At 39.2% G+C, this 23,978-nt stretch overlaps 1 protein-coding gene across 8 annotated transcripts in view; it reads left to right on the top strand.

Annotated features, from left to right (window-relative positions):
• The window catches only part of LOC113060502 (kinesin-like protein KIF26A), a 91,510-nt gene that overhangs the window by 55,331 nt on the left and 12,201 nt on the right, over positions 1 to 23,978 (top strand). For 4 of the 8 annotated variants that reach the window (XM_026229452.1, XM_026229451.1, XM_026229455.1 and 1 more), the window contains 5 exons: positions 11,317 to 11,530; positions 14,073 to 14,282; positions 15,482 to 15,575; positions 17,567 to 17,829; positions 20,002 to 20,185. In XM_026229452.1, coding sequence (XP_026085237.1) covers positions 11,317 to 11,530; positions 14,073 to 14,282; positions 15,482 to 15,575; positions 17,567 to 17,829; positions 20,002 to 20,185 — 965 coding nt within the window. Of the gene's footprint in view, positions 1 to 5,844; positions 6,421 to 11,316; positions 11,531 to 14,072; positions 14,283 to 15,481; positions 15,576 to 17,566; positions 17,830 to 20,001; positions 20,186 to 23,978 lie in introns of those variants that run through there. The other 4 variants (XM_026229453.1, XM_026229454.1, XM_026229457.1 and 1 more) reach the window with 3 other exon arrangements.

The following is a 23,978-nucleotide window of genomic DNA, read 5'->3' as shown; positions in this document are numbered from 1 at the left end:
CATGGATGAGATGAAAGTAGATGATAATCTTTGTAAACAGGGAGAGGGAGTGTGCAAGAGAGATTTGAGTTTTGGTTATCTGTCAGTTTTCTGCTGAAATGCAATTGATTTTCCCTGAATGTTAGCTTGCTGTGCTTTAAACAATCTCTGGGAGAGCAACCACTCTACACTTCACATGAATAAAAGGTGAACATCTTCAGAAATTAAATAAATAAAATATGACAACCCCATTACTATCTTCATTTTGTGGCTTTCTAGAGCCTTACCCCAGGGGCTCGGGTTTGAACGCTGCAACTCATTAAAGAACAAAAAACCCTGGCCATGTTTATGGCTTTTGTTCTGCCTCCCCACCGTGGCTAAGCCACAACAAGCCAAGCTTGGATTAGCTGCACATCCTGCCTCTTCATAGATGCTTTTGAGGGGTAATTTAGGAACAGCAAAAAAGACAACAATGCTTCTCTCGTTTACCGACTTGCCCCCTCTTGAAAATGCTTTAGCAGCCTTTTTCATGCACTGTAAACAAATCATGCTCTCTTTTCTGTGCTGTTGGTATTATTGGAGGTGGTAGGCTTAACATTGTGGACATGTCTGGTGATACTTTAATATTGATTTTATTGTTTTATGAGCCACAAAACTAGCACAGGAAGCAGGAAACTGAAGCTTTAGTACCTGCTGAATTCAACTGTTAAGCTGGGGTGACCAATCTTGGTTGTGAAGAGCCAACGTTCTGCAGAGTAAAATTCCAACCAGTTCCAATACACTTTCCTGGACACTTTCCTGGAAGTTTTCTAGAAAGTATGAAGACCTTGGAGCTAAACTCTGCATGTCAGGTCTCCAGGAACAGATTTGGACACCCCTGCTCTAAAGGCTCAGGTTGTACTTGACTCTCATGCACTGTTAAATCTGCAAACCTTTGAAAGTATTCCCTTTTGGCCATGAGTATAGAAGGACACATTTTGAAGTATATTATATTTATGCATTTAGCAGACGCTGTTATCCAAAGCGACTTACAATGCATTCAGGCTATCAATTTTTCCTAACATGTGTTCCCTGGTATTCAAACCCCCAACCTTGCACTTGCTAGTGCAATACTCTACCACTTGAGCTACAGGACCACTAAGTAGTGGATTTTTGTTGCTTAATCACACATGCGCTGCATCTGCAAATATCAGCAGACAGTACTAATATGAAAATTTTGCTATGTCCTGCACAGTGTTGGTCTAATCCTAATTAAACACACCTGAAGTTTTTTCAGTTCCTTAAGTAAAGTGAAAGTGACATAAACCCAAGTATGGTGACCCATACTCAGAATTTTTGTTCTGCATTTAACCCATTCGAAGTGCACGCACACACACACACACAGCAGCGAACAAACACACACCATGAGCACACACCCACATTTATGCTGCAGCGCCCAGTAGTCATGCACGGGTCGTCTCATATTGGGGCGGGTAAAGAAATTGTCACTTTATTTTGTGGGGAGGGATTGGGCAGGTCATTAAAAACAATGTTAATGTGTCATGAAATTCCTTATATCTGCAGACGATGTACGTCTGTTTGTGGATGGAGACTTTACCGTCTACATGTGATAATCCTCATTTGCGCACGCTTGAGTGTGCCGGGCTTTCAAACTACTTGGAACAGATTTTTATGCTTTTAAAAGCAATTTTAACAAGTCACTTTGTTACTTTGTATAAAGTAGATAAATGGAATAACATAAAAAAAATATAAACATAGTCTAGAATCATAGCATTTCCCAGTGCAGTTATTCTTAGGGATTTTCTTGGTCTTTTTTTCTTTTTAATTAGAATATTTTAGATTCAGACTGCTTAATTTATTTGGGTCTGGCTGGGGATTTCCACCCTGGGCTCATCGAGGGAACAAGTAAATCTCTAGCTGAGCCCGGCCTGACTCCAGCGATCATTTTTCAATGTGCTACTCTCAGGCTCAGAATGATTTACTTCTATTCAGGCAGCCACAGACTGGCTCCCAGCCGAAATACAAAGACCAGACTGATCACTCAAGCACTCTCGTTATCTACCTTTGAGAAGACATACTGTCTCTCACTTTCTGAATGTGTTCTGTCTCTCTTCACTCTCTGGAGGTCTTTACCCTCTTTCTTTTTTAATTTCCATCTCATTTTCAGATTTTGGGCTCTCTGGTTTGTCACCTCTGTGTCTCATACTCAACCTCGCCCTCCCTTCCTCTCTCCTTTTGTCTCTCCATATATTTCCATCCCTCGCTCTCCACACATTTGATGCAATTTTATGCTTTTTATTCTCCTTCTACCTCGTCCTTTGTCCCTGCTTTTCTTGAATTTTCACACTCCGTGTTCTTTTTTATGCATCGTTAGATCTTTCATTGTTGAGTTGGTTATTAGCATTATTATTTTAATATTCTTGGCACATGTGATGGATATATTAGAAGCTTTTTTTTGTTGTTGTTGTTGTTGTTGTTGTTTTTTTACAAATGAGTATCTATGGGTAACATTTTATCATGCTGTCAGTTACCACAGATAATAATTTCTATATATATATTTTTTAGTTTTAAATGTATTTCATAACTGTGACCAGGCCAGTTTTTATAGCATATATTAATTAAGGAACTCTACAGCATATCTGATATCATATATACAATTTTAATATGCAATATGCAGTAGCCCATCACTTTACACAGCTCAATGACTTATGGTTATTATGAGCTATACTAAATTATGATTCGGCTATATTTTCCAGTATTAGCTCAATGAACAGCCAAAGCTGCCCTGTGGTGATTTCTGTATTGACATAATGCTCCAATTCTACAGATATCACACAGTGCGCTCTCATGTACACTCTGTTTTAATGAGGGATAATGTTACTGGGTGACTGACGCCTCAGGTCATAAGTGCTCGAAGGAAGTGTTTAGTAATGGAGGTTGAGAGCAGCCCCCCTTTCCTGCTGCTTACAACAAAAGAATATCTGTACTGTCCATCTAATTATTCCGGTGAATGAGATTTTGTTTATTCTTTTATTACTTTTTTACTTAGTACCTCCTGTAGATGGAGATTTTTTGCTTTGCACTTGTGATCAAACCCATTATACCACTAAAGTATATTGTGAGAATGTTTGTCGCAAAAAATATAAAGAACAATATTCAAGTGGTTGACAATTTCAGTCAAAGTGCAGCTGTGGACCAACATCACTTTTAAAACTTTCTCACATACTCTTTCTGGATTTTATTCTGTCACAACACTTCCGTGGGAAAGAAACTTAAGGCTCCTGGTTACTGTACAGCCAACTCCATATGTCTTTGGTTATTTAAAGAAATCCTGTCTCACATGTCTTATGTTGCATCTATGGTTCTTATTAATGCTATAGGAGAAATTTTCAAACAGAAGCCAAGTATTAGGTAAATGTTAAAGATACTATGAGAGGAATAGAAAGTAGGCTACTGTAGTCTACTTTTAACAGGACAGTACACTTTAAAACTTTAATTGCATGGAAAAGAGCAGCTTGGACATTCTGATAAACTGCTTTTTCTTCTTTATATATAATTTTAGGATAATGACTACTTGAAAACTCAAAATACACACAGCATACATAAAAAATATGTTAATGTACTGCAACATGTTGCAATAGCTTGATGAATCTTGTTGGACACTGAAAGCTCTCTCTGTGACGTATGGGTTTCTACTCTCAGCCTTTTGACCTGACTACTAAATCTCATTTCAGGCCATCGATTGTGGATAAAAGAGTATGACATCATCTTTTGATGTTATAATGCCTCAATCACTGGAAGATTTTAATCCTTGACTGGCACATTCATTACTTTAGTAAGTGACTAAGAATTAACATACCTTTATTGGTATGAGAGACTGATTATGACCTGTTCTACTGAATATTGTTTCATCTACATTAATCCCAGAGCATTTAATGCCATACTTTTAGATTCGTTTGTAATTTGATAATTCATAGCATCCATAAAAGGATATAAAAAATAAATAAACACACACACACACACCCACACACACACACACACACCCACACATTTGTTTGTTGTAAACAACCTGTTGATTTTGTGGTGATTGATAATAGTTGGGGATACAGGTATGGAAACGTTAGGAATGTAGTCTGATAAAACTCTCTGTGATCCATAGTGTCTGGAGCTTTACTCACCTTTGTCAAGAGAAAGAATAAATACCTTGTTACCATAAAAGAAATGTCAAGGATGGTAAATAGGGCCAACATGGCAATTAGGCTATCTGGACGAAGAGAAAGAAATCCTAAGAACAGGCTAATGGCTCTATAGGCTAATGACTCAGTCGGCTTGAGGAATTCCTCTTTTTAATTTGACAAAAGCTGAAAGGCAGAGAAGGCTGCCTGCAAAGATTATTGACAACAAGCCAAATGGTTTGGCTCTCAAAACAGTAGATAAGCAAGCCAGGCATAATATGTGCTTTGGTTCACACATCCACACACTCTCAAAATCTTCCTCAGCCCCCAACTCAATGCACACACACACACACACACACACTAAAATCCATTCTGTTTTCAACAAAAGTTCAGAGCACCTTATGAGTCTCTCACAAACATTCTCACCCCTTTTCTCTCTTTCTCTGACTCACTCCACAGCTCCACAGCTCAAATTAGCAGTTTAGGGAATAGATCTCTCTCACATAAAGAGCATAGACTTGTTCCAGCTGCTGCTATCCCCCCCTTGCCCTTACCCACAGGCCAAGGGCATCTCTAAGCACTGTTTGTGTCTGGAATATGAAGTTAAAGTGTTGGTCACCCATAGATGTTTGATTTTCTCTACACCAAAACCCATCCTACGCTACGCCACACCTAGCATATGCTGTGTGCTTTTTTCACATTTGCAATAATTAATAGCCTTATCCCACCCATCATCGCAATTATGTTTGTCACAATGCAAACACTTAATGAGATTTTCAGCACACATGGAGACACAGGTGCAGGATGTGAACAAACACACTTCCTCGCGCCCTGTATTTTTATTTGGTTAGTGGTGCTCGCTAAGGATTACAAACCCCTAATGCTCAGTATGAACCTAGAGAGTAGATCAAACCGATCAAATTTATGATTAGCTCCTAGCGGATGATAAAATGAGTGAGAAAATCCATACACTTACACTGAATGAGGAACTTGAGCCCTGGAAAACACCTGGAAAACACATAACAATTTCATAACAACCTGACAGAACAACTTAGCAACCATAGCAATGCACTTAAAACCACTCAGAGCACCTTAGCATCTGCATAGTGTCACTAAAGTCACATAATTCACTTTTTTATATATATAGAAAAAAGATAGAAAAAAAATATGCACATGTAAATTTTTAAGTTTACTCAAGTAGATACGATATACGGTCCCCCCTCCCCCCCATGAAAATATACAATACCATTAAATAGGTAAAACCAAAAGGTAAATAATACTTATTAATGTATTGATTCGTTGATTCATTGATATATATATATATATATATATATATATATATATATATATATATATATATATATATATATATATATATATATATATATATATATATATATATATATATATCCCCAAAGCAAGGACTATTTATTTTTTTGTTTATCAGCATTCTTATTCTCACAAATATAAAACACCTAAAGAATACACACACACACACACACACACACACACACATAGACAAACAGACAGGCATGCAGTACATACTAAGTAAATCTGTTTGAAGTCTGGGGTAGAATAAAAAAGAGACCTCTCACACATGAAGAATTCATGCAATAAGGGGCACGTGTGTGTGTGTGTGAGGATGAGAGAGAGCGAGAGCGAGAGAGCAAGTGAGAGAGTGAGTGTTCGCAAAGCTCTGATTCCTTTTCTGGCCGTGGGGAGTGGAAAGGGGCTGGACTGTGTAAAGAAAGAGAGAGGGAGGAATCGTGTGCATGTGTTTGAGAGCAGGGCAGCTGCCAGCACTCCTCCGGCAGCAAGAGGCGAATCCTGACTGCTGGATTCCAGCCCATCTCCTCCGCAAAAGAGGGATAAGAAGAGGGGTAGATGACAAATAGGACCAGGATGCCTGACACAAGAAATGGACTAACTGACACTGCTCCAGGGAGAGAGAGCATTAAAAGCAGAGAGAAGGCTTAATGTGGCTCGGTGCACGCTGAATGGTGCAAAGGGGAATAAAATGACATGAATGTGAAGAAGAAAAAGTTCTGGAGATAATGTAATGTGCAGATGTTTGTGCATTAAGAATGGGCAGTGATCACCAGAGAACCACTTGCAATGACTTTTTAAGTGTCTGTTTTTTTATTGCTCTTTTTTTAAAGTCAAAACGTGGGTATGGATACACAGACAGTTCCGTTTTTTTGCATCTCCCCCTGCATCATTCTGGCTATGAGTTGTGAATACATTAGATGATGGATTGGAAAGAAGTGTGAGTACTTTTAAAGGTTTTTCTCTCTCTGTGTGTGTACAGTATTGTTCAAAATAATAGCAGTACAATGTGACTAGCCAGAATAATCAAGGTTTTTCGTATATTTTTTTATTGCTACGTGGCAAACAAGTTACCAGTAGGTTCAGTAGATTCTCAGAAAACAAATGAGACCCAGCATTCATGATATGCACGCTCTTAAGGCTGTGCAATTGGGCAATTAGTTGAATTAATTGAAAGGGGTGTGTTCAAAAAAATAGCAGTGTGGCATTTAATCACTGAGGTCATCAATTTTGTGAAGAAACAGGTGTGAATCAGGTGGCCCCTATTTAAGGATGAAGCCAACACTTGTTGAACATGCATTTGAAAGCTGAGGAAAATGGGTCGTTCAAGACATTGTTCAGAAGAACAGCGTACTTTGATTAAAAAGTTGATTAGAGAGGAAAACCTATAAAGAGGTGCAAAAAATGATAGGCTGTTCAGCTAAAATGATCTCCAATGCCTTAAAATGGAGAGCAAAACCAGAGAGACGTGGAAGAAAACGGAAGACAACCATCAAAATGGATAGAAGAATAACCAGAATGGCAAAGGCTCAGCCAATGATCACCTCCAGGATGATCAAATACAGTCTGGAGTTACCTGTAAGTACTGTGACAGTTAGAAGACGTCTGTGTGAAGCTAATCTATTTTCAAGAATCCCCCGCAAAGTCCCTCTGTTAAAAAAAAGGCATGTGCAGAAGAGGTTACAATTTGCCAAAGAACACATCAACTGGCCTAAAGAGAAATGGAGGAACATAAAATTGTTCTTTTTGGGTCCAAGGGCCACAGGCAGTTTGTGAGACGACCCCCAAACTCTGAATTCAAGCCACAGTACACAGTGAAGACAGTAAAGCATGGAGGTGCAAGCATCATGATATGGGCATGTTTCTCCTACTATGGTGTTGCGCCTATTTATCGCATACCAGGGATCATGGATCAGTTTACATATGTTAAAATACTTGAAGAGGTCATGTTGCCCTATGCTGAAGAGGACATGCCCTTGAAATGGTTGTTTCAACAAGACAATGACCCAAAACACACTAGTAAACGGGCAAAGTCTTGGTTCCAAACCAACAAAATTAATGTTATGGAGTGGCCAGCCCAATCTCCAGACCTTAATCCAATTGAGAACTTGTGGGGTGATATCAAAAATGCTGTTTCTGAAGCAAAACCAAGAAATGTGAATGAATTGTGGAATGTTGTTAAAGAATCATGGAGTGGAATAACAGCTGAGAGGTGCCACAAGTTGGTTGACTCCATGCCACACAGATGTCAAGCAATTTTAAAAAACTGTGGTCATACAACTAAATATTAGTTTAGTGATTCACAGAATTGCTAAATCCCAGAAAAAAAAATGTTTGTACAAAATAGTTTTGAGTTTGTACAGTCAAAGGTAGACACTGCTATTTTTTTGAACACACCCCTTTCAACTAATTGCCCAATTGCACAGCCTTAAGAGCGTGCATATCATGAATGCTGGGTCTTGTTTGTTTTCTGACAATCTACTGAACCTACTGGTAACTTGTTTGCCACGTAGCAATAAAAAATATACTAAAAACCTTGATTATTCTGGTTAGTCACATTGTACTGCTATTATTTTGAACAATACTGTATGTGTGCAGTGGGTTTTGACTCATAGATGTTAGTTGCAACATACCCGTCTTAACGCCAGGAATTCTTTCTCCGTCCTCTGAGCTCACCTGCCAAACTCTACAAAGGCTGCTGTCTGATTGTTTATACATAACTAGGATATGAATTGCTCCTTGACTGTGGAACATGTCAAAGCATGTTTGTTTAGCGTAGCGTGCGCCTGCTGCAGTGAGTTTGAGCAGGTGGACAAGTAAAAAGTGCAAGCACATGGACGTGTGATTTATAGCTGCTCTCCATTCATGAACTGAGCCAGTTTTCTTTAGGAGATGGAGAGAATGAAATCTAAAACCCTTCCAACTTATTATTACTTCCCCATAGATTGAATATACAATAACAGAATATTCATTGTTCATTCACTATAAAAAAAGAAGAAAAAAAAGAAAAATTTCCATGAAAGTATAAAGAAAATTTTCCATTAAAGTATCTGAACTTCCCTAAAGTATTTTTTTCATTCATTCATTCATTCATTTAAACATTTCTGGTCAACCTGATTATAAATGTCGACTTCAAAATGTTTAAACCTAAATACATATATTTGCTTACATATTTTCATATTACATTTTTTTTTGTCATAAGAAAATTTTATTTATTTTATTCATGCATTTATACCTTTTTTGTTTTTGTTTTTTACTCATAATGCTTTATGAATGCAGTGCTCACACATTTCTTCAATCTTCTTCGTCTGTTTGCACACATGCAGGCACACACACTTGCATCCTCTTGTGGGGCGTTGATTCCCTGGGGAGGGGCCGCTCCTGTATTCCTCCTGGATGTTATAATTATTTCATCAGCTAGCAGTGTGCTCTCTGAGTGTACTCTTGGGGTGATGCGGATAGCTGTAAGGGGCTAGAGAAAATAGGGGTGGGGTGGAGAAAATGGAGGGAGAGTAAAAAGGACGAGAGGGGTTGTCACTTCTAGAGATTTGGACTGATGCAGAGAGGGGTAAAAAAAAAGTATGTAGAAGTGCCAGACATACAGGGGAACACACACATGAATATCCCAAGGGCTGGTGCTTACACTAATGATCAGGGATTATGTGTCTCAGAGAAAAAAAAAAAAAAAAAAAAAAAAAAGACAAGAAAGACATTTATTGTCACAAGCACTTTCTATAATGCCCAGCTTTGGCTCTCTTTTGTTCTCTTCTACTTTCCCATCTCCTGGCTTATTATTTTTTTTATTCGATTTGATCTTACCACAGGTTGCACAAACATAATTAGCACACAAATGTCCCATAATTTTTGTAATTGTAAATCCATCACATTTGCATTGTAGGAGTAACTGAGAGCATAGTTTTATGGTAAACCTTAAAAAAATAAAAAAATAAAAAATAAATCAACGTGACACTTATTTTTTCGTATATTTTAAATGAATTAAATTAATAATTTGTAGTAAGTATTCATAAAAAAAAAAAGAAAAAAAAGAAAAAGAAAACTGATATAGCATCTAATAGTCATGTGGTGTGACCATTGTGTACAAACATGCTAAAAAAAAAAAAAAACATTAGTTCAGGGTAGCTCTGGTTGTAAAACGATGAATATTGTGACTTTTCAAAATCACACTTATCTTCATTAATTAATAGTAGATTTTTTTTTTTTGCTTAAAAAATAATAATTAAAAGAGCACATTACATAAAAAACATGAAAAAACATAACATTTCTGAAAATAATGATTAAGATGTGTACACTCACGTGCACATGAATATATTTATTATGTATACTGAATATGTAAGAAACTTTTACTCCATACTCGTAAAATTTTTGTAGAGTCAGTAAGTTTAAATTATATCTAAAAAATAGTATAACGTTTTTCAGAACCTTATCTAACCAATATACTAATAGTGCATGTTCACCGGATGTGTTATTCTTGTCTTCTTTTAAAAATTGCTCTCTGTAAGGGATGAAAAAGGAAGAGCGGGATAGCAATTACGTAAGAGGTCCAATGTGCTACTGGGTGCTCTTTGGATTAAGGTATTCTTCAGAGTGTGATTTTCGGTGTACTTCACTTTTGATTATTACTGCATTCAGTGTGATCACAGTCAGATTTCATTAAAGACTGCTGTGGTGTGGACAGCTGTTACACTTCAGCCCAAGAGAACAGCCTTAATACACCTCTTAATGTGAGCTAAGCCCCAAAACGTCACTTGATCTCTCTAACTCTCAATCTTTTAGTTTCCCTCACTTGCACTCATTCGTTCCTCTCACACTGGTTTTACTCATAGGTTTATTCAATCACAAGAATAGTTGAAAAGTTCAGCTTGTTGGGAAGTTAAAGGTTTTGTTGCTTGTTACTCTTATTGCTCTACTATTTCTGGGGTCCAGGAGTGATATCTCACATAGATTTTTTTAAGATTAATTTCCAGATTGTAACTGGGTCACTGTAAAGCCAAACTAAGCAATTGGTCAATGTTAGGGCTAACCACAGGGCTGACTCCATTAGACTCCATTTTTCATTTTTAGAGGACATTTTTCAAGGTTTTCTGAGCACAGTGTGCCTATTTAGTTGTGAAATAAAGAGGGGAAGGCTGCCTGTGGAGAAAGACGGAGTTGGTCTTTGTTTACTTTGGCAATGCGCTAGGGGGCTTTTGACCTTTCAGGTCTAATTTTATAGCATTGAGTTTTAAATGTCAAGCTCTACCGTAAAATCAATCAGGAAAAGACCAAAGATCTTTTCCAGATGTACACACTTCTGTCTGAGTGACAAAAGAATATTCTTGAAACATGTAGGGTTCATTGGAAAATCACTTCGCTATGGTGACAAAGAGATTTGGCTTGATTTTAATGGAACCCCCATTGACAGAGCAATTGGATTTGGAAGATTTTGGTCGACTGCTTACATATGTGTATGTGTGTTATAGCTGAAGTTCAAATGTTCCAAAATGTTGTTTTTCATGACGGTTTTCCAACCTTTGCCCAGCACATTAAAACTGAACACACAGTTGTTGCTACTGTGTCTTTAAGACTAATATATGTTAATGTCCTCTGTTGTGATTGGATAACCTGAATAGGTATTGTTTTTGCAAAGGTGGTCATATGTTGTCGCAGTTCTGGTTCTGGTTCTGGTTCTGGCATGAATTGAATGACAATCTGTTTCTCAAACCAAAAAATAATGCACAAACCTAAAAAAAAAAAAAAAAAAGTTATCACGTTCATTTGACTCAATATTATAAGCTCTGTGTTATTTATTTATTTTCTTTTTTGTCTATTATCTCAGGGCTGCTCAGAAGCTGAATCTATCATCCAAAAGAAAGAAGCAACAGCCGCCTCTGGTATACCCCCAGGAGCCCTACATCTACCCTACTAACTTTAGTGCTGTCCTCCAGAGTTCGCCTCCACCTGCTCCACCATGTCTGCTCAGGGCGGGGACAAAGGCCAAGGAGAACCCTGGCATGGGCAAGGTCAGACACCCAGCACACCACATCAGAGCAGTATGACAAACACTTTCTTCTTTTAACTGCAACACTTAGGTTGTTGATTGGGAATTCTCACCATTAGTCTTTTACAAAATGTTTGAAATACCCAGATTACGATTGTGGCCAAGTGTAGCTAATTGTTCAGAATTTACACACCACTCCTCCTCATTGTCCAGAGGGTTTGTCTTTAGCACCATATTATAGTATATTATTGTGATGGAGAGGATTTGTTCCAGATTAGATGCCACCTGCTCCGAGAGATGATTGTAGAACATCATGCCAAAAGCTGTAGCCCACTGAAATGATTGATAAGTACCCACTGAGAATGGAATCATTACATCCCAGCCTCAGTAATGAGCTTCCTCTTTCTACTACTACAAACACGCAACTGAAGCTGCCTGAATGGACTCCAGTTCTTGGCAGCTTTTGGGCGATCTATAAAAAGCTACATTAATTAGAATAATGGCCTAGTCATCTGTAACCATTTTATGTGCACAATGTCCAAATTGTCCAGAAGGATGTCAAACATGTTCTGTAATTCCAGCAGCTGGCACACTCCAAAAACAACATCAAAGTGGATCTTATGACTCTTGCACTATATTCCAAGTCTTCAGAAGCCATGCAATAGAACTGTGTGAAGAACAAGCTGAAAATTAGCTGAAAATAGCTTTAATGGAGCTCTGAAATCCCATTCACATGCCATTAATGATGTCAATTTGGTGCCATTGGTTCTCACATGTCTCATGACCAGTTGTGACATGCAAGTTTGAATGGGTGCAAATGTGATTGAGTGAATGATGTATGTGATGATTATTTTTTTTTTGTTGTTAAAATGACTAAAGGCCCCAAAATTCAGCAAAATGTTGTGCATTAATACACCTCAAAGTGCTGTAAAATGACTACAGCCAACTGTGATAGGAAGTCGCTCTCCATACCTGCAGGCAGCAGTAGTCTATATTCATCATTCATTAGGAAAACCCAGATGAGCTATATATACAAACCATAAATAAAGCAACACTTTGCTCACCATTTTTACACCAATCTCGCTCATCAAAGACAGATTTCAAAATGAAATCTCATGAAAATCATGGGATGAAGATGAAAAATAGATGTCCTATTGATTTTCTTTACTAGTTTTTTTGGTTCACTAAGCAAATCAGCCAATCAGACTGATCTCCCTCACTAACAGGCTCCAACAATGATTTAACATGCTGACATGCTGCTTACAAAGCTGCTGATGGCGCTCCAACTAAAGCAAAACACACCACAAAAACTACAGTTTGTACTTAGACTAAATATTTTTGTCAGTTCCTCACACAAATCTATTGTATATGACTCAAAACTTAAAATTATTACAGAGCACAAGTTGTCGGTAGATTCTGACACATCAATATAATTACTGTTTGGAGTGCCTCATAAACTTGTGGGATCTCATCTCTAGACCAGAGTTTAGGAGGTGTGAAGCCAGCAGCCGTGCTAGGGGGATCAAACTCTCCTTGCATATCAAATTGCCAACAAATGTAAAACTCAACAGTTCAACCCAAGCCCACATTTCTGTGGTGTGTGGGTGGCTGGTCCCATTCAGCGGCCAGTCATATATGGAAGCTTATTTCCACTGTCACGGCCGGCGTAATTCATTCACCACGTGCACATGTCCATCAGTGTAATCGGCCCCTGTGGAGCGGTGAGAGGGAGTTCACGTCGGCCGCCGCTGTGGCGCAGGCATGCCGCTTGGCTCCGGGTGCCATGGAAGAGGATCAGCAGTGCAGACCTTGTTTCATAGCTCTGGAGCCGAATGTTGTAATTATATCTTTGCTACAAATCAGCCGTGGAATACTGTGGCTTTGTGCAGCTCTGAATGCTGTATTAAGGGCATGAGGTTCTCTTACAGTAGTTTGTTTTGCTTTAGAGTATTTGCTGCAAATGGTTTTAGAAGTGCACCGTGACACAACCGTGACAATGTGTTGTATTACCAGTAGTTAATGGTAGTTAATGGCTGTTATTATTATTATTATTATTATTATTATTATTATTATTATTATTATTGCCTATTAATTTATTTTAACAAATACAGTAAAATTGCAAGTCATACGGACAATGATTCAAATACACCTCTTCTATGATTAAAAAAAATATATTAATGATTATCCATGATTGATTTCTGAATTAAAATTCACTGCAGGTTAATAAAACTGGTCCTAGTAATAATTTATCAATTATTAATACATTGTTCACTCACATGGTTACACAGAGTGTAAGGAAAATATGTAATTACTTTTTCATTCATGATTATCCCACATTTTACATTTGTAAATTTGGCAGATGCTTTTATTGAAATAATTTTACGATTTTTGACCTAACCCTAACTGTATAAAACCAACATAAATACACAGATTACATACTAAGAATTTGGCATGTGTTTAAAGTAGTTTTTTCTTTGGTAATCATGGATTTTTCATTGACATTGACTTATCAATCACTTTATGTGACCTACAGTGTCAATGGAATTCTCTGCTTCGGCTTATATTTTAATAGCATCGTTTTCTTTTTGTTCCAGGTCAAAGTTATGATGCGTATCTGTCCATCTCTGGGGGTTGTGGATTCATCGGAGTCCTTGTCCTTCCTGAAGGTGGACACTCGTAAGAAACAGCTCACCCTCTGTGATCCCTCTCTCAACATACAGCCCACCTCAGTACATAGACGAGCAGTGCTTCCCGTCCCAAAGATGTTTGCCTTCGACGCTGTTTTTTCCCAAGATGCCTCTCAAGTAAGTTGTGAAGATCTTATCATTTTGTTGCCTTTTGCTTTTGAGTTTTGAAATGAAAATGTTTTGTTAGTGTCAAGAAGATATTTGAGAAGCACACATTCTTTGCAGGGCAAGGAGCTTAATGTAAAAAGCCCTGTTTTGGGATACCATCTTTCTTCAAAGTATGAGCCCAACAGCTGTTTCTTTAAGTATAGAAAATAGTTTGAATTCCAGACACGCATATCTAGCAGCTTATTCACAGTTCATTATCTGTCCTCCAAACTGCAGTGGCATCCATCTTGAGATAAGTGGCTAACAAATGGACACAAATAGAGAAGAGGAACTTTAGGAGACACACGAGCTTGAAGATGATTAAGTGTGAACAATTTAGAATATTTCAATTTAAAGTTGTAATCTTAAAGTACTGAAGCCAGATATTGTACGTCTGCTTCAAAATAGTCATAAGCAAAGACAGACAGGGACATTGTGGTGTCTTTTAAATTTTTTAAGCCCAAAGTATACTTCAGTTTTGACAGTTTTGATCTATGGAGCTTATCGTTTAGGAGTTCCTTTACTCATGACCAGCAGAAGGCTTTGAGGTCTCGGTTCTCAATCCCAGTGAAGTCATGTAACTGTAAATCCTCCAAATCTACTACGTTTTTGATTTAGTGAGACTGCTGGGAAATAATCACTGAGGTTTTTTTTTTTTTTTTTTGTGTAAGAATGTGTGTGTATGTTATGATGTATGGAAGGAAATTGCAGCAAATTGTCTCCAGGGACTGGGGCTAGTGGAACAGATTGTAGTGTTACGGCCGTACAGTGCAGCCGGTGTAAAGCACCCCATATCTGATAAATCTGTGATGAGAATCTGCCTTGTTGGAGCTTTTTGTAGTTTTTTTTTTTTTTGCTAGTGAATAAATCAATTATCTCCGGATCAAAGAAAAGATTAGCTACTTTCTACTGTGCCAAAAAAAGGTTTGGTTACGTTTCACAGCACAACTGAATGTTAAAAACCATCAGAACATAGTACAATATTGTACATGTTTTAAAATGATCTTGGATGTCTACATGGATTTTGCTTTTATTTATGTGTGTGTATATATATATATATATATATATATATATATATATATATATATATATACAGACTTGCTATATGATGCATGTGTTAACTTATTATAATGTCAGGTATGTTTTGAGTGTTTAATTGTTTTGCACAGGCTGAAGTTTGCTCAGGGACAGTGGCTGAAGTTATTCAATCAGTTGTCAACGGAGCAGATGGGTGTATTTTCTGCTTTGGTCATGTCAATGTTGGTAAGTTATCCCAAAATTCTCTTTAGTTAATTAAATATGACACCCACTGATCTTGTTAAACAGTTTGCAAGACATTTTGATGTCTAATATCAAAACCAAAATTACAAAAAAGGTGCTTTTGCTTTTCAGAATGGGCATGAGTGGGGCATTTAATTGTGTGCGTGTGTGTGTGTGTGAGAGAGAGAGAGAGACTAGTGGCTAGTGATTGTAATTAAAAGCTGGCTAATTGACTCTCACATTAGACTGCATCAGAGTTTGCCACTGCACTATTGCCAATTATGCTTGTTAGATGTTGTGATGGTTTCCTGCATCATTTACTACATGCAGTCTAAGTGTTTAAGCATTATGTATGTCTCTTTTAAAGCCAGACTATCCATATGTTACAGTATTCATCTCTAGTTGTCTGTTTTATTATTTATTTATTTTTGTTTAAATGATGCTCTTAACCATGGCATTTCTTTAACTTCTCTAATGTAACATATAAAAATATACATTTCAATAGAAATAATGTAGGAATTTACTTGTAAATGAGATATAATTTTATTGTGAACATAAACACATTCCACATATGAATTATTTACTTTTTAACATATCCAATTATTTATTATTTTACCCTTCCACACAATGTAAAAAAATCTACTTTCACGGAATAGAAAGGTCATTACTTTGTGATGAAAAAAAAGGAAGTTATTATTTTATAATAGATAATACAATTGTCATATTCACAATTGGTGTAAGATTTGTAAAGGACGTGCGTCAGGACTGTGTTCCATAAACGTTGTTATTTGAACCATGTTGGTTATAACTGTCATTAATGACGTCAAGCGGTGGTGGAGTTATAACTTCAGCTAATTATTCAGTTTGAGATCAAACTGATTTCAGATTATTGAAGTAAATAATTAATATGGCACATGGGGACTGATTTGTTATTTCTTTTCTCCATTATTCTGTGGGTTTCCTTTCATCACTCTGGGTTTCCCCTGTGATACTAGAGCAAGAGCCCACATGCACACTTTTCACAAATGGCGCTTTAACTCTCTTAAAATACTTAAAGAGGAGGAATGAAATTATACTACATGTTAGCATTGTATGTTCAAGTGTGTGATCTATTGTCCACATATTATTAAGAAACCATGTTTCTAACCTCAGGTCGAGTGCTGTAGTTGAGACTTTTCAACAACTTTGAAACTATTGATTCTGAAAAGACATTGATGTAGTCTTGCAGCAGAAGGTCTGGACTCCATTGCAGTTTTCATTGGCAAGGGCCACCTACTAGACTGTCTGACAGACATGTAAAGCAATCAATCATCAATAATCTATGCTGTGAACTTCAAATACTTTTGAAAATCCTGCATTTATTTGATCCTGATAAGCAATCATTGCTACAGTCGTAAACATGACGGTTCCTTCATCAATGAGGGATTTGGTGTTTGGCGTTTTGTTTCCAGATGGAAACTGCCGAAGTGTTTCCCATTTTGCATCCCTTACGCATCAAACCCTAAGCCTCTGGTCCTTGGACATGACATCTAAAGCTGAGACCAATAACGATGGAATTAGCGACCATAGTTGGCTAACTTTTGGGAAACACACCCTGGTTCTATCGCGTTTTATATCAACTCTTTCCAGACAAATTACTGAAATCAGAGACACATGGTAATAATCAAATGCTTGACCTACTTTTTTAGCGTTCGTATCCCGGCTCGTTCTCTTGTTCCCTGCTACTTTTACCACACCCCTTGCCACAGCTTTTGAAAGGGTACAGTAAAAACTGAAAAAAAGAAGAAAAAAAAAAGAAATCTGAATTAATACTGAGTCAGAGATGCTATCCAAGTACAAATAATGTTTTATGATTGGTGGTTTAATATTATCCAAGAACCATATCTCATCGAATCAGCTGTAGAAATACCAGTACTTGAAATGCTTTCTCCTCAAGTGCTTATCATCATCATCACCTTGCCAGAATCAACAGCTTTCTCTCTTTCTTTCATCAGGCAAGACATACACCATGATTGGCTCAGACAGCTCCATGCAGAGCCTTGGCATTGCACCCTGTGCCATCTCCTGGCTGTTTAAGCTCATTGATGAGCGCAAGGAGAAGACTGGCACACGCTTCTCGGTACGGGTGTCTGCCGTGGAAATCTACGGCAAGGACGAGAGCCTGCATGACCTGCTTTCTGATGTGCCTACAGGAAGTCTGCAGGACGGCCAGTCGCCTGGTGTCTACCTGCGCGAGGACCCCATCTGTGGCACACAGGTCAGTAAGACCACAACTAGACGTCAACTTTAGCTTGTTTTTCCTGATGAAGCTTATTTGTCATGTAGTAACAAAGTGTGCAACATATGTCCTGAAAATGAAAGCTAAAACATTTTGTTCACTCCCCTGGATTATAGGTCATAAGCCCTGCCCCCTCCATGTAAACAAATGGGACATGAGCCAAACAAATAAACCAAATTAAACTTCAAATAAACGTTTTTCCCAAATAATTTTCCGTCCTTTTAGGTATTTGTTATCACACTGATGTATGTTCAATTTTGTAATAAATTTGATTTTGTTTTGTTATTTGATGTTATAAAAATGGGCTATGAAATCATGAAGATACACCATCCATCTTATGCAACAGTTTATGGTAGTAGCATACACTTTAAAAAGGGGAAATGAATAGTTGCTGCTAAAGGCTGAATGATTGCTTTTGTGCAAATTGTTGCTTTTGTGCAAATTGTACAATATAAATATATTTTAATATCATATAATATAAAAACGTAAAACCCAATATATATTCAACATGCTAGTTTGGGGTAATATTAAGCAAGTATGCAATTGAATTAATATTTAATATATTTCTACTTTAAGATAGTAAAGAGTTGGAGAGAGGCAGGGGAATGGGTTCAAAACTCAGTATCTAGAAAGTGAAAGTGACGTGACATTCAGCCAAGTATGGTGACCCATTCTCAGAATTCATGCTCTGCATTTAACCCATCCAAAGTGCACACACACAGCAGTGAACACACACACACACACACACCCAGAGCAGTGGGCAGCCATTTATGCTGCAGCACCTAGGGAGCAGTTGGTGGTTCGGTGCCTTGCTCAAGGGCACCTTAGTCATGGTATTGACGGCCCAAGACTCAGAAAGCCTCTGTTTTCACAGTCCACACTAACGCCGTCTCAGTGTGGACGGAAGGCCAAAAGGGAGAGAAAAATATACGTATTAGTGTGGACATGGCCTTAGGGTTAGGAGTCAAACTCTCTTACCACTAAGCCACGACTTCATGAAATGCTTAGGTCATGCCTCTGTTGATCATTGTATCATACTTGTTATCAGTTAAGTAGTGTTTACACAGAATACTTTTAGCTGAACTTAATCACTCAATCTCAAATTAAAGGCCAGATGTTGTGGTGGTTCTTTTTACTCAGTGCACCATCAGGATCCCTATGGGTGAGCTCCTATGATGTTTCCCCCTCCCCCTTGCGTTCTATTGGAAGGGGGTAAATATCAGGAGGGGATAGGTAGAGTTTGGGGGTAGGTAGAGGGTAGTTGAAAGCACTGCCAGGTGTTGGCATCAGATGTTGTTTTTTGGGGGGATCCATATGAAGCAGCACATCAAAGACTAGCTAGAGGTCTGTGAACTTCAAATCTGGGGATTGGGTTTATGCACATTACTACTTCCCAGCATTCTCTACTTACTTTAGTTTTAGAGTGTCTCGCTAGCCACAGGAGGTTGGCAAACAATAGGAAAGTGGCCACTATTGTTCTTTTGATGGCTGCTTTTTGAAGAATACAAACTGATTAAGTCAGTAAGCATATCAGGAATATCAATTAAAAACATTCAGGGAACTGATCCATTACATTCAGCCTAATTGCTTGTTTCCTTGAAGAAGACAATAAATGTGGCCAGTGGATGTTTAATTCCCTTCGTTTCATCAGGCTTTCTGCAGTAGCATATATTCTGCCCTCTTGCCCACTTTTTCCACCACTCACTCTCATCAGTAATCCTGCCCCCTCTATTTCTTTCCCTTATTGCCCCAAAGATTTGATTTAATTCTCTAGAACTGTGTAAAGAGGCTCAGTTATCTTGATATTCTGCGTTACCACCAACTGGGCATAAGCCTACATGGTTTATGTTTTAAGTCATATTAAATAATATTTTTGACTTGAATAACATCTATGTTATACTCATAGACATCTATGAGTATGACTATAATATTTATTTTTAAATTATATGATAGTTCATAGTTTTTATTTCTAAAAATAAATAAATAAATGACAGTATTTTACAGAAAAATTCTCATGATTACCAAAATGACCAAAACTAAAATTTTCACACACGCATCCATGTTTTGTTTCACTTGTCAATATAAGCCAGAATAAATCCCACTCTTACACACAAACAACCCACCCACCTAAAAATCCTCTCCCTGTTGTAGCTCCAGAACCAGAGCGAATTAAGGGCTCCCACTGCAGAGAAGGCCGCCCTTTTTCTTGATGCCGCCATTACAGCACGTAGCACAAACCGGCCAGATTCAGATGAGGAAGACCGCCGCAACTCCCACATGCTGTTCACCTTACACATCTACCAGTACCGCATGGATAAGAGTGGCAAGGGTGGAAGTAAGTCTTGTGTTTGCTCTGTGTGAAATTAAACTGCTGTATTGTTGAAGGCTCTGTGTGTGCTGAATCGATTATACTAAGTAGTCTAAATCCTTCTCCTCCTCCTAATTTTCTCAGTAAAAGGAAAAATTCATTTTACGCTTATTAATCTAATTGCTGTGATATTACAGGCCAAATCAGAGAGTTAGCAGAATCCCTTCAATTTGCCTCTCGCTCCAGCATGGTAGGATGGAAATCAATCATGTCTGCTTTGACCACTTCATTAAACTTTAATGGGAATTTTAACAGATAGTAAGAATTCATGAGCAGCTAACAGCTCTAATCATAGTATAGAGGTACATGTCACTGTGCCATCATGGTGCAAATTTGCTTAGGTCAATAGATTTAAATTAGGGCTGTGCGATATGGACAAAAAACTATCGCGATTTCTTTGATCAGTTTTGCTATTTCGATTTTAATAATGATTTTGAATCACACAGACATGTTTTACAGTCATAAATGCATTCAGCATGAATTTGAAACATATTTCCAAGAGAAAAACAATTAGAGCTTTATCAAAAAAATCATAACATGTCTCTAAAACAGACATAAGTCAAAATAATCACTAAGTAAAGGTGTGACAAAATGTCTAGACATATGACAATAAATAAATAAATAAATCCTGTGTCCAGGGATGTTTTTTTTCTTTTTCCTATTGTAGCGGTGCCTCAGGTGTTGAAATATATTTGTTGTGCCAGGTTTACACGTAGTGCATATACAGTATGTGTATGTGGTGCAAAAGCAGCAGCGAGAGTGCATTATTGTAATGCGAAAGTACTGTAGATAGTAAATATTTTCACACCTTTCTATTTCTAACCTTTTCTGTTCACATCTTTCGCATATTTTCAGCAGTATGAACGCTCTGATTGATTAATATTGGCTCTGAAAAAAATACGCATCACAGACAGAGTGTGTGAACCTAGAGTTACGTAAGCATATGCCCAGTCTGTTCTGTTCTTGTTATCCATTTAGGCATGCTGCACCTTCCTCTTTATATGCTTACACCACCAAGGCTGACGTTGTTCTGACGAGCTTGGTGGGAAGCAGCTGCTCCACCCTCTGCTTTGTCCATTATCCCTGTTAATTCAGCCCCACAATATAAGAATAGTCTGAACCTGTGGGGCAGTTGTGCCCCAATGGTTAGTCAGTCATACTTGTAACCCAAAGGTTAGAGTCTCTGGTCCGGCAGGAATGGTTGGTGGGTGAGAATGAATAACCATTGCTCTCTTCCACCCTCAATACCACGACTGAGGTGAGACCCTTGAGCAAAGCACCGAACCCCCAACTGCTCCCCAGGTGCTGCAGCACATGGATGCCCACTGCTCTGGGTGTGTGTTCACTACTGTACGTGTGCACTTGGATGGGTCAAATTTCAAATATGGGTCACCATACTTGGCCAGATATCACTTCACTCACTTCACTTTTTATTAGAGGGATTATATAATTAGTCATATAATGAAATATAATCTGAATAGGTATTATTCTATTACCTCGACACCTCAGTGTGGAGTTCGAGAAAAACAGAAGGCTCCGGCATGGAGGTTGTGATCTAACCCGCAGGATCTGTTGTGTGGAGGGTCAAGGAGGAACTCAAGTGCAGACAGGATGTACTAAACACAGGATTTATTAACAAAAAAAGGGGGAAAACAAAACCCACGAGGGGGAAAACAATGACTCTAAACACTAGAACACTACTACAAATAAACAATAACAGGTCTCACAACGTCTTCTTCCAAGAGCAACACCGAGTAACAATATTTCACAGGGACATGTAGAAACACATCTCACAATGTGGAAACAATCACAATGAGGAACAATGAACCGACAAAAGACAGAGCACACTAGGGGAAATAAATAGGAGAACTAATCAAGACACGACAGGTGGCACAGGTAAGGCAATCACGACAACTAGGATAACAAGGGTGGGAGGGTGGGGCAGGAGTCTTAGGAGGAGTCCGGGCAGGAGGGGTCCGGGCAGGTCTGGGTGGTCTAGGGTGGGGAGTGGTCTCAGGACAAATGACAACATCAGGGGACATGACAGGATAAATCACAGGGCACTGGACAACATCTACTGGACACACGGCAACATCTACTGGACACAGGGCAACATCTTCCGGACACGGGGCAACATCTTCTGGACACGGGGCAACATCAACAGGACACTCGACAACCATCAGTGGAGACAGAAACTGGGTCTGGAACCGCGCTAACTGCGGCTGGCTCGGGATCTCTGGGGACAGGGTCTGGGGACAAGACAGGACTGGTAGGGACTTCAAGGATCTGAACAAGACGAGACAAATAATCAGACAGCAATAACAACAGGCATCTCCTTATGAGCCGAGACAGACTGTAACAATGCTTCTGCTGCAGAGTCAGCCGCAGCTCTCTCCACCCTCACGACTGCGGACTTGGATACAGTTCTCTTAGTCGCCGGTTCGGGGTCAAGGGTCACTGCTGCTGGCTCGGGGACGCCAGCGCTCACCGCTGCTGGCTCGGGGACGCCAACGCTCACCGCTGCTGGCTCGGGCACGCCAGCGCTCACCGCTGCTGGCTCGGGCGGCATGGCCGACTCAGGAGGAGACAGAGACGCAGGATCGGAAGACCCCTTCTTCCTCTTCCTCCTAGGTCGCGGTGCAGAGGTCACAGCTGGGTCTGAGACAGGTTGAGGAAGTTCGGTCTCTGGCAGGGCTGACTCTGTCGCTGAGGCCTCCGAAGCAGACTCCCACGAGAACCGTCTCCCTCGCTTCTTGGGGAGACTGATGGGTGTGGGAGGCACCTCAGGATTCGGGGAGGGATCTGCCTGTTCCCCCAGTGTTGTAACGGCCAGGAGATGACCCTCTGGGATCACTGGCAGCTGTGTAGATGGTGGGGACCTCTGCAGCTCCTCCTGGGAGAAACTCTCCCACAGCCGGGCATAGTTTTGAAGAACGCACTCACCCTCAGACGAGTATGGGAGGGCGACCCTCTTCTTGTCGGTGGGGGAAGACATCCAGCACTGCCGGCGGAACTCCAATTGATGTTGTAGATTGGAGGACTTCCTGTCTGCTGAGTTCTTGGTTGGTCGGTTCATTCTGAGCACACTAGGGGAAATAAATAGGAGAACTAATCAAGACACGACAGGTGGCACAGGTAAGGCAATCACGACAACTAGGATAACAAGAGGGGTGGGGCAAGGGAACGAGACAACACAAGCACATGGCCCAAAGACAAGGCCAAGTGCTTGTACACAAAACACGGGTCTGTCATGATCCTACCTCAAGACTAGAGGAAAGTCAGGACATGAAGGCAGAATCATAACAGGATCACACAAATTTATTATTTTGTCAAATGTCCTGCTTCTCGACTGGCCAATCCATTTTCAACTTGGCTACAGCACAAGTGACAACCTTCACAAGCTCCTATGCAAGGAACTGTGGCGGCTAGTCCCTTTCTCCATCACATAATGGATCCCTCCACTAAATCCACTTGCGATCCCAAGCTCCCTTGAGAGATGAACGTGCATGCTCCGCTCCCAAAACAGATGATACAAAGATTGTCTTTATCCCCACCCGTAAAATTACAGTGGCAGGGAGAAATACACAATCTATAATGCTGTCCGTTTTTACACTTTGACATTATCACTGTTTTACTAACATCGATATACCGGCTGACTGAATGATTGTGAAACACACATACATACACCACAACATGCTAGCACGCGCTGTGCCGGGTGCACTTTTAAGCTTCCTGGATTCTCATGTCACCGTGCTCACAT

The sequence above is a fragment of the Carassius auratus genome, chromosome 42 (genome assembly GCF_003368295.1).
Source record: "Carassius auratus strain Wakin chromosome 42, ASM336829v1, whole genome shotgun sequence".
Taxonomy (NCBI): Eukaryota; Metazoa; Chordata; class Actinopteri; order Cypriniformes; family Cyprinidae; genus Carassius; species Carassius auratus.
This window is presented reverse-complemented; position numbering and strand designations above follow the sequence as displayed.